At 42.6% G+C, this 13844-nt stretch overlaps 1 protein-coding gene across 6 annotated transcripts in view; it reads left to right on the top strand.

The window, feature by feature from the left end:
• Positions 1-831: 831 nt before the first annotated feature.
• Positions 832-13844, top strand: part of SLC9C2 (solute carrier family 9 member C2 (putative)) — a 44103-nt gene continuing 31090 nt past the window's right edge. For 2 of the 6 annotated variants that reach the window (XM_029080177.2, XM_029080175.2), the window contains exons 1-7: positions 3249-3380; positions 3981-4169; positions 5023-5123; positions 7068-7196; positions 8603-8768; positions 10422-10538; positions 11419-11580. In XM_029080177.2, the coding sequence (XP_028936010.1) occupies positions 4025-4169; positions 5023-5123; positions 7068-7196; positions 8603-8768; positions 10422-10538; positions 11419-11580 (820 nt within the window). In that variant the 5' untranslated portion in view covers positions 3249-3380; positions 3981-4024. Of the gene's footprint in view, positions 923-3248; positions 3381-3980; positions 4170-5022; positions 5124-7067; positions 7197-8602; positions 8769-10421; positions 10539-11418; positions 11581-13844 lie in introns of those variants that run through there. The other 4 variants (XM_029080176.2, XM_007668896.4, XM_029080173.2 and 1 more) reach the window with 3 other exon arrangements.

Genomic DNA, 13844 nt, shown 5'->3' with positions numbered 1-13844 from the left:
AGAGTTGATGAAGAAATGTGAGTATTTTTGCCCAAGGTATCTCCATAAATTTCAGAGTGTGTGTGTGTGTGTGTGAAGTCCCCACATTAGTTAAAATTTCAAAGCAGTTTTCAATGATTCTTATATATTAGCTGACTATGTAATTAGTGATCGAACTTTAGTGTGCGAAGGTTTAATTTTAAATTCATGCTTGAGAATGCTTGGTCGCAAGTAGAAAGGAAGAGGAGTTAGTTCATTTATGTTTAATTGAAATGGATGTGAATGTCTAACAGGGTTTATATAGAATATGCCACATTTGATAATTACAGGTTTGATAGAGCTACACAGTTAAACTGCAGGAAGAAAGGTATTGCAAAAAATCACAAAAAGTGGATTTAGGGTGCCTTTAATCAACAAAGCTAATCCGTGGATCAGCACGTGGAGTAAAGAGAACTAAGGCCAGTTAAGAGACTGCAGGTGGTAGTTTTGTGATTCATAAAGAAGTGGGCCGATGTGGTCGTCGGGAACGTGGACAAAAACTTCACGTTTTAGGTCACTTTGACTGTAGCACTGCCCTTTTAGATTATGTCAAAACATACAAAACCAAAGGCTTCTGAAACCCTAATCAGCCCCAGGCCTTTCACATAATACCCCTTAATCACTTACTATTCTCACAAGGGACAAGGACCATTATGACCTAGGGTGTGGTGACATGAGGGATTAATGAACGGAAGAATATTCATTAGGTTACAGGAGGAGCCCTGATCAAAAGATATATTCTGGGAGTTTATGCCTGTCTTTGTAGTGGGTTTCTATCCACTGGCTTCATTCATCTCAGGAAAGGGACACCTTGTTATCATCTGTGACGGAAATGCGTTTGAAAGCCTTCTCTTTAAACCCATTACCTAAACCTTTGCCGCAGGCTAGGCTACTTCATGTTCTGGTGAGTTGGGTTTATGGGGGCTGCTAATCAGATTTATGGTGTGTGGACGAGTGCCCAACGTGTATTGGAGCTTGTAGATGAACAGCAGTATAACTGTGCAAACTTGTAATTACTGCCTTTGTAAAGAAATATTGAGCTCTAAACTGACCGGTTAGAAATGTTTTAATGGTTTATTTTAAATGAAATACTGATTGTGTAACCAACCCTCAATATATGCAACATGATTTTTAAATGAAACAAGCCAGGCAGTTATGACAACTGTTCTGGTTAAAAGATTTGCGAAGCAGAGAAGCAGAGAGGCTTAGTGGATAGAGCATGGGTCTAGGAATCAGAAGGACAGGGGTTCTAATCCCTGCTCTGCCCCTTGGCTGCTGTGTGACCTTGAGTGAGTCATTTCACTTCTCAGTGCCTTAGTTACCTCATCTGGGCAATGGGGATTAAGACTGTGAGCCCTATGTGGTACAGGGACTGTGTCTAACCTGACTAACATATGTATCCCAGCGCTTAGTACAATGCGTGGCACATGGTAAGTGCTTAACAGATTTCATAAAAAACGTTGGAATTATTTGCGTGAATTTAATTTTTTTTCTGTCATCTCATTTCATAATCACAAGCTCACTTGTATAAGAATTTAGTGCAAAATTTTGTGCAAGCATTTTGGTATAAGTGTATGAGAAGCAGCGTGGCTCACTGGAAAGAGCGCGGGCTTTGGAGTCAGAGGTCATGGGTTCGAACCCCGGCTCTACCACTTGTCAGCTGTGTGACTTTGGGCAAGTCACTTAACTTCTCGGTGCCTCAGTTACCTCATCTGTAAAATGGGGATTAAGAGTGTGAGCCCCACGTGGGACAACCTGATTCCCCTGTGTCTACCCCAGCGCTTAGAACAGTGCTCGGCACATAGTAAGTGCTTAACAAATACCAACATTATTATTATTATTAGAATCTAAAATTGAAAACCTGACACCATTGGTAAATAATGGACCACTTGGCAATGGGGGCAACAGGAGGTTTGGACACTTCCCTCACTCTGGGAAAAATCTCTAGTCCTGGAGAGTGGGGAAGGTGATTGACTAAGGTGTTTTACTGGTGGCAGAAGACATGGGGAAGATCTGAAGCCAAGTGAAGTTGGTGGAAGCCCCCTGGCACTGGAGAGGCTTTCTTTGAGGGTGAACTGGAGGTTGCCAGCCTACTCTTTTTCCAAGGCAAAAGGCACAGAAATTCTGCCCCCGCAAAGTGAGTTATTGCCAAAAGTTTGCTTCTTGGAGAATCAGGGTGCTGTTAACACAGGGAAGGTGATATATATGTGTATGTGAGAGAGAGAATGAGAAAGAATGAGTGGGGGAAAGAAGTGGTGAGGAAGCACTAGTGGAAAGAGCATGGGCTTGGGAGTCAGAAGACCTGTTTTGGTTTTTTTTTAATTGTATTCGTTAAGCGTTTACTAAGTGCTAGACGCTGTATTAAGTGCTGGAGTAGATACAAGTTAATCAGGTTGGATGCAGTCCCTGTCCCACATAGGACTCGCAGTCTTAATCCCCGTTTTACAGATCAAGTAACTAAGGCATAGTGAAGTGAATTGCCCAAGGTCACACAGGTGATAAGGGGTAGAGCCAGGATTAGAACCCAGGTCCTTCTGACTCCCAGCCCTGTGCTCTCTCTACTAGGCCATGCCACTTCTGTTCGGTTCTAATCCTGGCTCTGCCAATTGCTTGTTCTGTGACCTTGAACAAGTCACTTAACCTCTCTATGTGTCAGGTCTCCTGTTCTCCCTTCTATTTAGACTGTGAGCCCCATAATAATAATAATGATGATGATATTTGTTATGTGCCTACTTTGTGCCAAGCACTGGGGCAAGGACTTTATCAGAGAAGCAGCATGGCTCAGTGGAAAGAGCATGGGCTTGGGAGTCAGAGGTCATGTGTTCGAATCCTTGCTCCACCACATAGCTGTGTGACTGTGGGCAAGTCACTTAACTTCTCTGTGCCTCAGTTACCTCATCTGTAAAATGGGGATTAAGACTGTGAGCCTCACATGGGACTATGTAATTACCCTGTATTTAACCCAGGGCTTAGAACAGTGCTCTGCACATAGTAAGTGCTTAACAAATACAAATATTGTTATTATTATCCAACCTAATTAACTCACGTCTACCCCATTGCTTAGAACAGTGTTTGACTCAGGGTAAGTGCTTAACAAATGCCATAAAAAAACTATGAGAAAGAGAATTATGAAGAGGAGGTGTGCTGAGGTTGTTTTGAGTTGGGAGTTTGAACTACCAATCAGATGTGAGCCCTGAAGGCAAGAGCCAATGAGGACTGGGCAAGGGCAATCCCAGAAGAACTTGTCAGTTGGTGGGCATCACCTACGACAAACTGATGGGGAGATGAGGCTGTCCTCCCCTTGTTATTAACTGGGTCCCATCTTTCTTTCTGAAGTAGCTTGGAGTTGGAGAGCGATACAGGTGATGGAATAAATCGGAAGGTGGTATTGATGGGGATGAAAAAGAAGATTGATCTGTGTTATTAGAGGGATGAGGGGCTAGGTGGGCAGTCGGAACGGCAAAATTATTTGAGAGAAAGCTGAGATGACCAGAGGTTGCAAAGTCATGGTGAATTGGACTCGAGCCATTTTTAAAGGGTTACTATAGCCCAGATAGGTGATTTTCCAGAGTTCCACAGGGGAGCTGGTGTATCTAAAAATGATCGAGTATTTCAATAGTAATAATAGTGATATTTGTTAAGCACTTACTGTGTGCCAGGAACTAAACTAAGCTCTGGGATAGATACAAAGTAACTGGGTTGGACACAGTCCGTGTCTCACATAGGGCTCACAGTCTTAATCCCCATTTTACAAGTGAGTAACTGAGGCACAGAGAAGATGAGGGACTTGACCATGGTCACACAGCAGACAAGTGGCATAACCGGGTATTTTAGGACCATGTAGGTCCTACAGGGCACATTCCTACCTTAAGGAGTTAGGAAGAAGAAGGGATGCACTTAGTATGAATGTGCTAATTTTCCAACTCTTCTAGATGGCCTCATTTTCCTTTTGATATATGCAGGACAGTGGTAATTAAGACTTAAGTGGGTGAAATCAGTAGACTTTATGATGGGATTGAAGACATCAGAGCAAAAAATGAAAGGCATCTTAAAGGAATCAAACTCTTATAAATTAATCTGTGGGAGATATATTAAAGTCCCTGAAGAGTCACATGTGTTGCTGCTAATGCTGTCCATCATTGCTGTTGCAGGTAGGTGCAACTACAAGTAGACAGAGATGTTAACTTCGTATTTGAGCATGGGGACCAAGTGAGGGAGTGGATTTTTGGAGTGGTGAGAATTAGGTAGGGTCAGAATTGAGAGAGCTGTTAGGCCAGAAAGCCACCAAAATTCAATCAGTAATGTTTATTGAGCACTTACTATGTGCAGAGCACCGTACTAAGCGCTTGGGAGAGTACAATATAGCAATAAACAGACACATTCCCAGCCAACAACAAACTCATCATAGAATTGCAGAACCCAGAGCCTGGTGTCTGAGGTTTTGATGTCTGGAAGGTGGATATCTGCAGGGGGTAGCCAATATGTTGCTAGACTGTTAGAGAGCCACTGCCAAGACCCGAGGGGGGAACCTCCCTGGTATCAGCTGGTCCCCCCCATTGGTAATAATAATGATGGCATTTGTTAAGTGCTTACTATGTGCAAAGCACTGTTCTAAGCTCTGGGGAGGATACAAGATGATCAGGTTGTCCCAAGGGGGGCTCACAGTCTTAATTGCCCATTTACAGATGAGATAACTGAGGCCCAGAGAAGTGAAGTGACTTGCCCAGAGTCACACAGCTGACAAGTGGCAAAGCCAGGATTTGAACCCATGACCTCTGACTCCCCAGCCCATCCTCTTTCCACACTGAGCCATGCTGCTTCTCTATGGTCCCTGAGCTAAGAATTGACTTTCTGAGTCAGTACCAATGGAGGCCACCCCAGTGGTCAATCCAAGAAATGGGAGGTGAGCTGCAGAGAATGATGAAGGAGATGACTTGAGGGTAGGATATTTTTGCAAATATAACGTTTGAACTTGGTTTTTCCTTTCTGTTCATTTCCACCCAGGCCTGTTAAGAGCTTTTTTAAAGCACACCCGTGTGCCTATCTTGGCAGTTCTTCTCATATTTGGATTTATCGTAGGACAAGTAGGCCGCCAATATAAAGAGGTAATTTCATAATAATGATGGTATTTAAGTGCTTACTCTGTGCTAAGCACTGTTTTAAGTGCTGGAGTAGATACAAGGTTATCAGGTTGGACACAGTCCCTCTCCCGCATAGGGCTCATAAGTGTAGGTAGGAGTAATTTATATTATAAATTAAGAAACCACTGATGTTGGATTAGAGAGCAAAAGCATGGACTCCCCCACTTGCCACCCACTCCCAGCCAGAACATGTACAATAACCTGTGCATGAAGATTCTCTTTAAAATTCTGAAAACCTGATATCAAAAACGTTGCTAAAGATGTTGGGTTCTGGGGTGGGAGCGAGGCCTATTGACACAGGAGGCAGCATGCTTTACTAGGGCTCTGGTCAGGAATCTGGGGATCTCCCTCCCCTCCATTCTTGACTCAGTTCCTGTCCTGAAGATTATGATCAGAAGCAGCTTACATCGGTTTGTTTAATCAGTCAATCGATTAATCGTATTTTTTGAATGCTTACGGTGTGCAGAGCACTGTACTAAGTGCTTTGGCAAGTACAGTAATAGAATTGGTAGACATGTTCTCTGCCCACAACAAGCTGACAATCTAGAAGGGCAGACATTAATATGAATAAAATATAGGTATTTATGTAAGTGCTGTGCGGCTGTAGTGGTGGAGGGTGGTGAATGAAGGGAGCAAATCAAGGTGATGCAGAAGTGAGTGGGAAAAGAGGAAATGAGGGCTAGGAGTGGGAGAAGAGGAAGCCCGGGCTTATTCGGGGAAGACCTCGGTTTTAATAAAATGAGAATAATGCCCCCCCTTCCTACATCCAAGGATGAATTAGATAATCTTAAGATTAACTGTGTTCAAATATGACGGTGATGATGAGGAAGGATGAGACTGATAAAGATCTCTGGCAGTTTGGGGAAAGATCCTGATGAAGGGCAGTGTGGCTTGGCACAGGTTCATTTTCAAGCTAAGATTAATTCATCCATGGTTGGCTAGCTCTCTGCCCCTAACATCTTGGGGTGTGTAGTCCAGAATTTCCTTATGATTAAGGACCCCTAGGGCTGGGGATAAAAACCTGTGGGTTTTTTGACCTTTGCCATAAAAATTGAGCAGAAGACGATCTTTTGCCATAGGAGGTTACCGAGGCAGCCCCATGTCAGTTTAAAGTTTCCAGTGTTGGTGCTTTGGAAGTGAAAGCATACAATTACATGAGGATAGACTCAGTGCATTTTTGGGCTTTAAAGAAGAAGTAGCAGAAGTTGGCCTTGAATAACTCTCTAGCCAGCATTAAATAATTATGGGGCTTTTCCCTGAACCCAATTAATCAGTGGTATTTTTTAAGGACTTCCTATGTGCAGAGCACCGTACTAAGTGCTTGGGAGAGTAAAATACAGAATTAGCAGTTACCTTCCCTGCCTATAACGAATTTAGAAGACTAGTGTTTGGATGTCTTAGCCAGGGAGTGGTAAGTGTAAGTACGGACTCCATAAATGTCAATGGTTTTCAACTAAGAGTGGTAGAAGGCACACCCAGGCCTTTTGGAGAGAAGGAAACCACTGCTTCTTAAGAAAAAAATCAATTTTCAGTGCTAAGGGCCTGAAATTTTGAAGAAGTCATCCACTAGGTATGCCTACCTGTTTTACAGTTGGAAGGGTAATGAAAGTTTTGTTTTCAATTCATTTAATGGCCCCCAGAATTTTCAGCCGCTCCTAGAAAACTTCAGAGACAGTCTTCATCTGTTAAAAATGCAGTACTGACCCTGGTACCTATTGTATAAGTCAGTACTTTTCAGAATCTCATAGGGAAGGGCTTTATCAACTCCTTGTTTCTCCAGGCAGTATTTGAACAGCCAAGTCAAGCAGATGATTGGATAATTTGGAACTAACAGAAGTAAATAAAATATCTCACATTTCTTAGAGTGTCAGATTAATGTACCCTTGTATTTGTGTTTTGTATTATTAGGTTTCTATGGTTATTTATCCTATTCTAGCTACCAATAATTATGCACTTTTTCATTTCTTCACTCCACTAATAATATTTATGGCTGCAATGGATATGGACTTTTATATACTCAAGAAACTCTTCTGGCAGGTAAGAGCTTTCTTTAAAAGAAATTGCAGCTTTCTACTAGTGTCATTAACACAATAGCTGGTGTGGATAAATACAAGTGCAGATGATCCAAATGTTTTTTAATCCCATAGTTCATTTGCTTTCTCCTCTGGAATGTCCAGCAGAGAGGAAAGTATTAAAATATTAAATTAATCATATTTACTGAGTGCTTGCTTTGTGCCAAACACTTTACTAAGTGCTTGGGAGAGTACAGAATAGCAGAGCTAGTAGATATGTTCCCTGTCCACAGTGAGCTTTCAATCTAGAGGGGGGAGTATTACAATGAATGCTATTGTTACTAGACAAACTATAGAACAATAATAATAGCAGTGATAATGGTATATAAGTGCTTGGTATGTGCCAAACATTGTCCTAAATCCTGGAATAGGTACAAGATAATCAGGTTGACCACAGTCTAGATGGGAGGAAGAACAGGTATTTAATTCCCATTTTACAGTTGAAGAAACCAAAGCACAGAGAAGTAACAACTATTAGTAGTATTGGATGAAGATTTTCCCTAAACAGGCTAGGGACATGAGCACATTCTCTTTCTCCTGTTTCTGAATGACAGCATTTTTAGTCAGCTTCTTAAGTCAGGTAAAACAAAAGGTGCAGAGTTCACTGTTTAGCAAATAAAGCACTCCAGCTCAGAGAGACAACTACAGGATAGATTATTCATTGGTCGGGGTAGACGTGACCTAGTAGTAGTTTTGTAGTTATTTCCCAATTAAAGGGCAGTGTGGATTAGTAGAAAGCTCCAGGGACTGGGAGTCCAGAAGTCCAGATTCTAGTCCCAGCTCTCATGGGCATGCTGTGTGTCTTTGGGCAAGGCATGCAATTTCTCTGAGCCTTAGTTTCCTCCTCTGTAAAATGGAGATAAGATATCTGCCCTTTCTTTTAGAATGTGAGCCCAATGTGTGACAGGCTCATGTCTAATCTGGTTGCTTTGTATCTACCCTAGCACATAGCTCATTGCTTGGCACATAGGAAGCACCTAATAAATACCATTATTATCAGGCAAAAACATAATTTTAAATACAGGAAACTCTATGGATTCCATGAATTAGGTTGTTCCCCATGAAGAGTGAGGGGAACAGAGTCAGGATAGGATTTGAATTCAACTTGATTACGGTAATTTGTGTGGAACAGACACATTCCCTGGCCAAAGAGTATTTCCTTACTAAAGATCTCCCAATTAAAAAAAACCAAAAAACAAACCCACCTAATGTGCATAATGTACATTATAGGATAAAATATCTTTTAAGGTCCCTCCTAACTCTGCACATCTTCAGAATGTCCAATAAATACCCGGTTATTAAGAACTGATGAAATGCAATGAAAATATCTAGAGCTAAGTGAAGTAACTTGCTTATTGATTGACTTCACAGGTTGCCATGCTTGGATGTAGTAACTTTTTCATGACGTTTATTTTAATTGGATATTTTACCCTGGAATACAATAAATATAAATGGGAGCTGGGCTCCTGTCTACTGTTTGGAGTTGTTCTTGGCATTACAGATCCTCTTCTGGCTGTGAGGCCCTTGAAAAATCTTGGTATGCTTTCATTTCCTCGTTCTTTGTCTCAGATATCAAAGGTACAGACTTTTATTTTACATGTATAGTCTCTAGTACTCCAAATTTGGTTTCCCAGTAGACAAGGCATGAATTCCATGTCCCCTAGGGCACACCTTGGGGCACCGAGAGGGGTAAGTTGTTTCAAAAAAACGGGCAAAGACTCAGACCTGGCACTCAACAAGTGATCTTTTGGGATTGGGCCATCTTTGTTGGAGGATTTCCTGAGGAGTGCCTCATACCTGAAGCAGTTTAATCTCCTGGATTTGGGTGGGGTGAGATTAGAGTCTATTACTTCACATGCAAAGCACAATAAAAGAATTGCAGTCTGAGTACAAAAAGAACCAAAGAAATATGTTTCAAGTAGTGCTCCTTAAATCCCCTTTTTGAGAACGCAGGTGAGGGAAGGGTGAGGTGTCAGGCAACATCCTGGACAACCAGGAGGAATGTAGAAGAACCCAATCACACTGTCAGAAATCTGCATTTCCAGTGCACAAATGTAATGATTTCAACCTAGGCCCAACATGATACCAAATTATGAGAGTAGGCCAATTAAAAAAGTTAGGAGCGGATTATTTGGGGACCATTGACAAATCAGTCTGGGGTTAAAATAATTTTAAAAAGTGGGTGTTTTTTTTTTAAGAGAAACTTAATATACCTCGTTCAAACAGTGCATTATGCTTGCAAAATTATGTTATACAATTGCCTTAAGCAAATAGATGTGTATAGCAATACAGATAAACACAGAGATACTGGTGTTTAAAATATTTTATTGCAGAATATAAAAACAAGCAGCATGTTTTAGTCACTTGTAGAAAAATCTTTATGAATGCATTTTAATAACAATAGGCAATGAGTGATTTCCAATTCCTTTGAAAATTTGATTGGTGAGAGAAATAGGGTTCATTTGGTACCTGGACTTTAAATGTATTATGTGACCAATGACATTAGTCACATAATAATAATAATAATGTATTTGTTAAGCGCTTACTATTTGCCAAGCACTGTTCTAAGCACTGGGGTAGATTCACAAGGTAATCAGGTTGTACTACGTGGGGCTCACAGTCTTAATCCCCATTTTACAGATGAGGTCACTGAGGCACAGAGAAGTTAAATGACTTACCCAAAGTCACACAGTTGACAAATGGCAGAGCCGAGATTAGAATTCACGACCTCTGACTCCCAAGCCCGTGCTCTTTCCACTAAGCCACACTGCTTCTCTTGATGATATTCACATGATATTGGACCCTCATTTATAAAATTAGCTTTGATTAGAATGAAATGAGACATGTTTATGGTGAACCCCCTAAGGGACTGACTTGGAGGTGAAAAGAAGTCTTGCTCAGAAATAGAGAGATTTTGTTTTTTTAGGGGTTTCCTTCAGCGGGCTCCATTTCATTCTATGTCCTTTCATTGCCCTGATTTCTGTCCTGTTTTCTAGCCTGTTCCTTACAACTTTCCCTGGCCCTGTGCAAATTATTCATTCATTCATTAAATTGTATTTATTGAGTGCTTATTGTGTGCAGAGCATTGTACAAAGTGCTTGGAAAGTACAGTTGGACAACAGAGACAATCCCAATTATGGAAATGACTGCTTTGTAATTCATTTTAACCCATATAGGTTCTTCTTTTTAGGAGTTCCCAAAATGTTAATCGATCTCATTAGAGGAGAGGCGTTGGCCAGCTATGGGATTGCCTCAGTTATACTTGGGATTCTCAAAACTATGGAACTTCAGAGCCCTGTTCCAAAAGGTAGGACCGTTTGATTTTCCTATTTATTTTGTACTTGCAAGGCATTCTGGCTCTAAACCCCTCTGCAGGAAGCTTGATTTCAACTGTTTCCTTGGAATGTCTCCCAAAATCATCTTGAGGCCATTCTCTCTAGCTTTGCTGAATGCTCTGCTCCCTTTTGGGGCCAAGACCTCATGCGGCTGTGTGCTGAGTTTAGGGTAATCCCAATCAAGGTCACCCCTATGGAAGGATGGGGAGGGCAGGACAAGGAAGGATTCAGATAAGTGAGAAGCAGCATATTTTAGAGGATAGAGCATGGGTCTGAGAATCAGAAGGACCTGGGTTCTAATCCCAGCTCTGCCACAAGTCTGCTGTGTTACCTTAGGCAAGTCACTTCACTTCTCTGGGCCTTGGTTACCTCATCTGTAAAATGGGGATTAAGACTGCGAGCCCTGTGGGGGACAAGGGACTGTGTCCAACCTGATTTACTTGTATCTACCCCAGCGCTCAGTACAGTGCTTGGCACAAAGAAAGCGCTTAACAAATACTACAATTATTATTATTAGGATGTTCAGGTTTTACTGCTTCCCATCATATTTCTGGCCTCCTTTGGATGCATGTACCAGTCAATGCGTCACTGGGTGATCCTTTCCTTTTTGGTATCTGCTGGGTCTAGCCCACACACTTTCTTTCCATTGGCTCTAAGTGGAGCACAGAGCTCAAATTAGCTATGCAGGATAGAGCCTGGAATGACAATTTTCCCATTTTCCCACCTTTGCTACAGAGCTTTTGAAAAATGTTTAGAAAGAGAGCTTCCACTCCAGTGTGGCTAGATAATACCCATCCCCTATAAAGATGGAAGTGGTCCTGTTCACCCATTCATTTATTCCTTTTTCTCTAGAGATGCACATTCTATTACATTTATGCCACGACATTTTTGGAAGCATTCTATTTGGATTTTGGTGTTCCAAAATCGTCCAGTACCTCTTGTCTGACATTTTTAGTGACACAGTGGCTGATGTCAATGTGTGCTTCTCCATGACATATTTCATCTTCTATGTTGGTAAGTCAGGAAAAGAAATGATATCTCTTAATGCTGTATTGCTTATTAATGACTCTTTCACTTTTATCTCCCTTTCCCAACAGTCCACTTTCCTGCCACCCCTTCCTGTTATTTTTTGCTCTCCTCTAGACTGTAAGCCCAGCTTTGAGCAGGAAACACGACTTCCAACCTGGTTATATTGTACTCTCCCAAGCTGTTAGTACAGTGCTCTGCAACCTTTGATTGATTAATATTTCTGCCATCTTCCTTACTGTACTCCCTTCCTATCAACCTTGACCACCCATTTTTTCCCTCTTGGTCAGGGCATCTTTATAAACCCTTTTTTTCATTTCTCTCTTTTTCTTCCTCTCTGTGGCCCCTCTTTTTACCCCTTTTGAACCAAGCCCTATATAGCTCTCTATATTCCTTTCTATCCCTTAATAAAGGTGTCCTTTGCTAGGGCTTATTTTTGGCTGGATCTACAAAATGGAGGAAGAAGGGAGGGGTGCATTGTGGGTCTCTCTCAGTGGTGAAACGTGGGCAAAACCTCCACAGTGTTGATGTCTTTCATCACGTCCTAATGGCCACTCACTTTCTTCTTCAATCAGCAGTATTTCCTAAGTGCCTGCTAATGTGCTAGAACACTGTGCACAAGTTCTTGAGGGAGCATGATTTAGACTGGAAACAAGATTGTAAGATAACTTTGTTTTACTCTCCCAAGCACTTCATACAGTGCTTTTCCCAGAGTAAGCACTCAGTAGGTACTATTGTTGGATTACAGTAGCTAGAGAACACAAATCCTGCTCTCAGGAAGCTCTTCCTTTGGCCACTTGCCCCAGTGACAAGTTGTAAGCTCCTTGGGGGCAGAGTAATTGTCTGCCCCTTTCCAAGTGCTTAGTACAGTGCTCTGCACACAGTAAGCACTCAATAAATATGATTGAATGAATGAATCAATCACCCTATCAATGATATTTATTGAGCCCTTACTGTGTGCAAAGCATTATCAGGTGCTTGAGAGAGTACAATATAAGCAAGTTGGTAGACAAGTTCCCTGCTCACAACAGGCTTACAGACTCTGCGATGTATTCTCCCAAGTGCTTAGCACAGTACTCTGCATACAGTAAGTCCTAAATGGTGTTTCTTACTATGTACAAAGCACTGTACTAAGGGCTGGGTTAGATACAAACTAATTAAGTTGGGCACAGTTCATGTCCCACATGGGGCTCACAGTCTTAATCTCCATTTTCCAGACGAGGTAATTGAGGCACAGAGAAGTAAAGTGACTTGTCTAAGGTCACGCAGCAGACACGTGGTGGAGCTGGGATTAGAACCCAGATTTTTCTGACTCTCAGTGCTGGGCTCTATCCTCTAGGCCACAGTGCTTCCGATCAATAAATTCTGTTGATTGATCGGTTAACTGCCACCTACCAAAATGGCAGCAATGGCCTGATCAGGTGGATCCTGATGAGACTGTGGAATATGCTGACCAGCACTGTGGGTCTCAGACTGGAGTGGGGGCAGGATCTGTCAGGGAGGGCCCTCCGGAGAGTGGCATGTAGAGACCCAAAGATGCACACCTGCCACTTACCCAGCTTTTGTTGGTGCCGTCAAACCAGATCCCTTTCTCAGCCCTGCCCCTGCTCCTGTTTGGGCTGGCTTCATTGCCACCGCCCGCTCAGCGGCAACACGAGCTCTGACCGTGAACTTTCTGGCAGAACCGGAAACAAGGTACCTTGGCCTTGCCAGGTACCTTTGGGAAATGGCCCGGAGAGGCCTAGTTTGATTGTGGTGGCAGCTGGTGTGGGAGATGAAGCCCAAGGGGAGGAAGAGGAAGTTCCTCCACTCTACGTCTCTGCTGTAGACTGGCAGCCCCTCGTGGGCAGAGGTCACTTCTACTCCCTCTATTGCGCTCTCCCAGTGAGCTCTCAATAAATACCATTGGTCGACTGTTGTGGTGTCACCACTGTGTGTCCCCAAGACTCTCCCACCGCCCTGGCCAAAAAAGCGGGATCCTGACAGGGAGTGGGGTGGATCCCCTGAAGTTCGTGTTCCTCCCGGATAACGCTAGATGGATTGATCTGGTCATGTTATTCAGGAGCGGGGCTGGGATTGAGGTTTATAGGTTTCCATGGCCAAAACTCAGCTGTAGATCTAAGGCCTCAGCCTCCCAGCAGAGAGTTGGCAGTGGAGCAGGGTTCCCCCAGATGGCAGCCTGGAGCAGTTTCTTGGGCCTCATGATCACCCTGGGCTTCTCCTCATCCCTCAGTTTGTTTTACAAAGTAGAT

Source organism: Ornithorhynchus anatinus, chromosome 16 (assembly GCF_004115215.2).
Source record: "Ornithorhynchus anatinus isolate Pmale09 chromosome 16, mOrnAna1.pri.v4, whole genome shotgun sequence".
Taxonomy (NCBI): Eukaryota; Metazoa; Chordata; class Mammalia; order Monotremata; family Ornithorhynchidae; genus Ornithorhynchus; species Ornithorhynchus anatinus.
The sequence above is the reverse complement of the archived record's forward strand: the minus strand, read 5'-3'. Positions and strand labels throughout refer to the sequence as shown.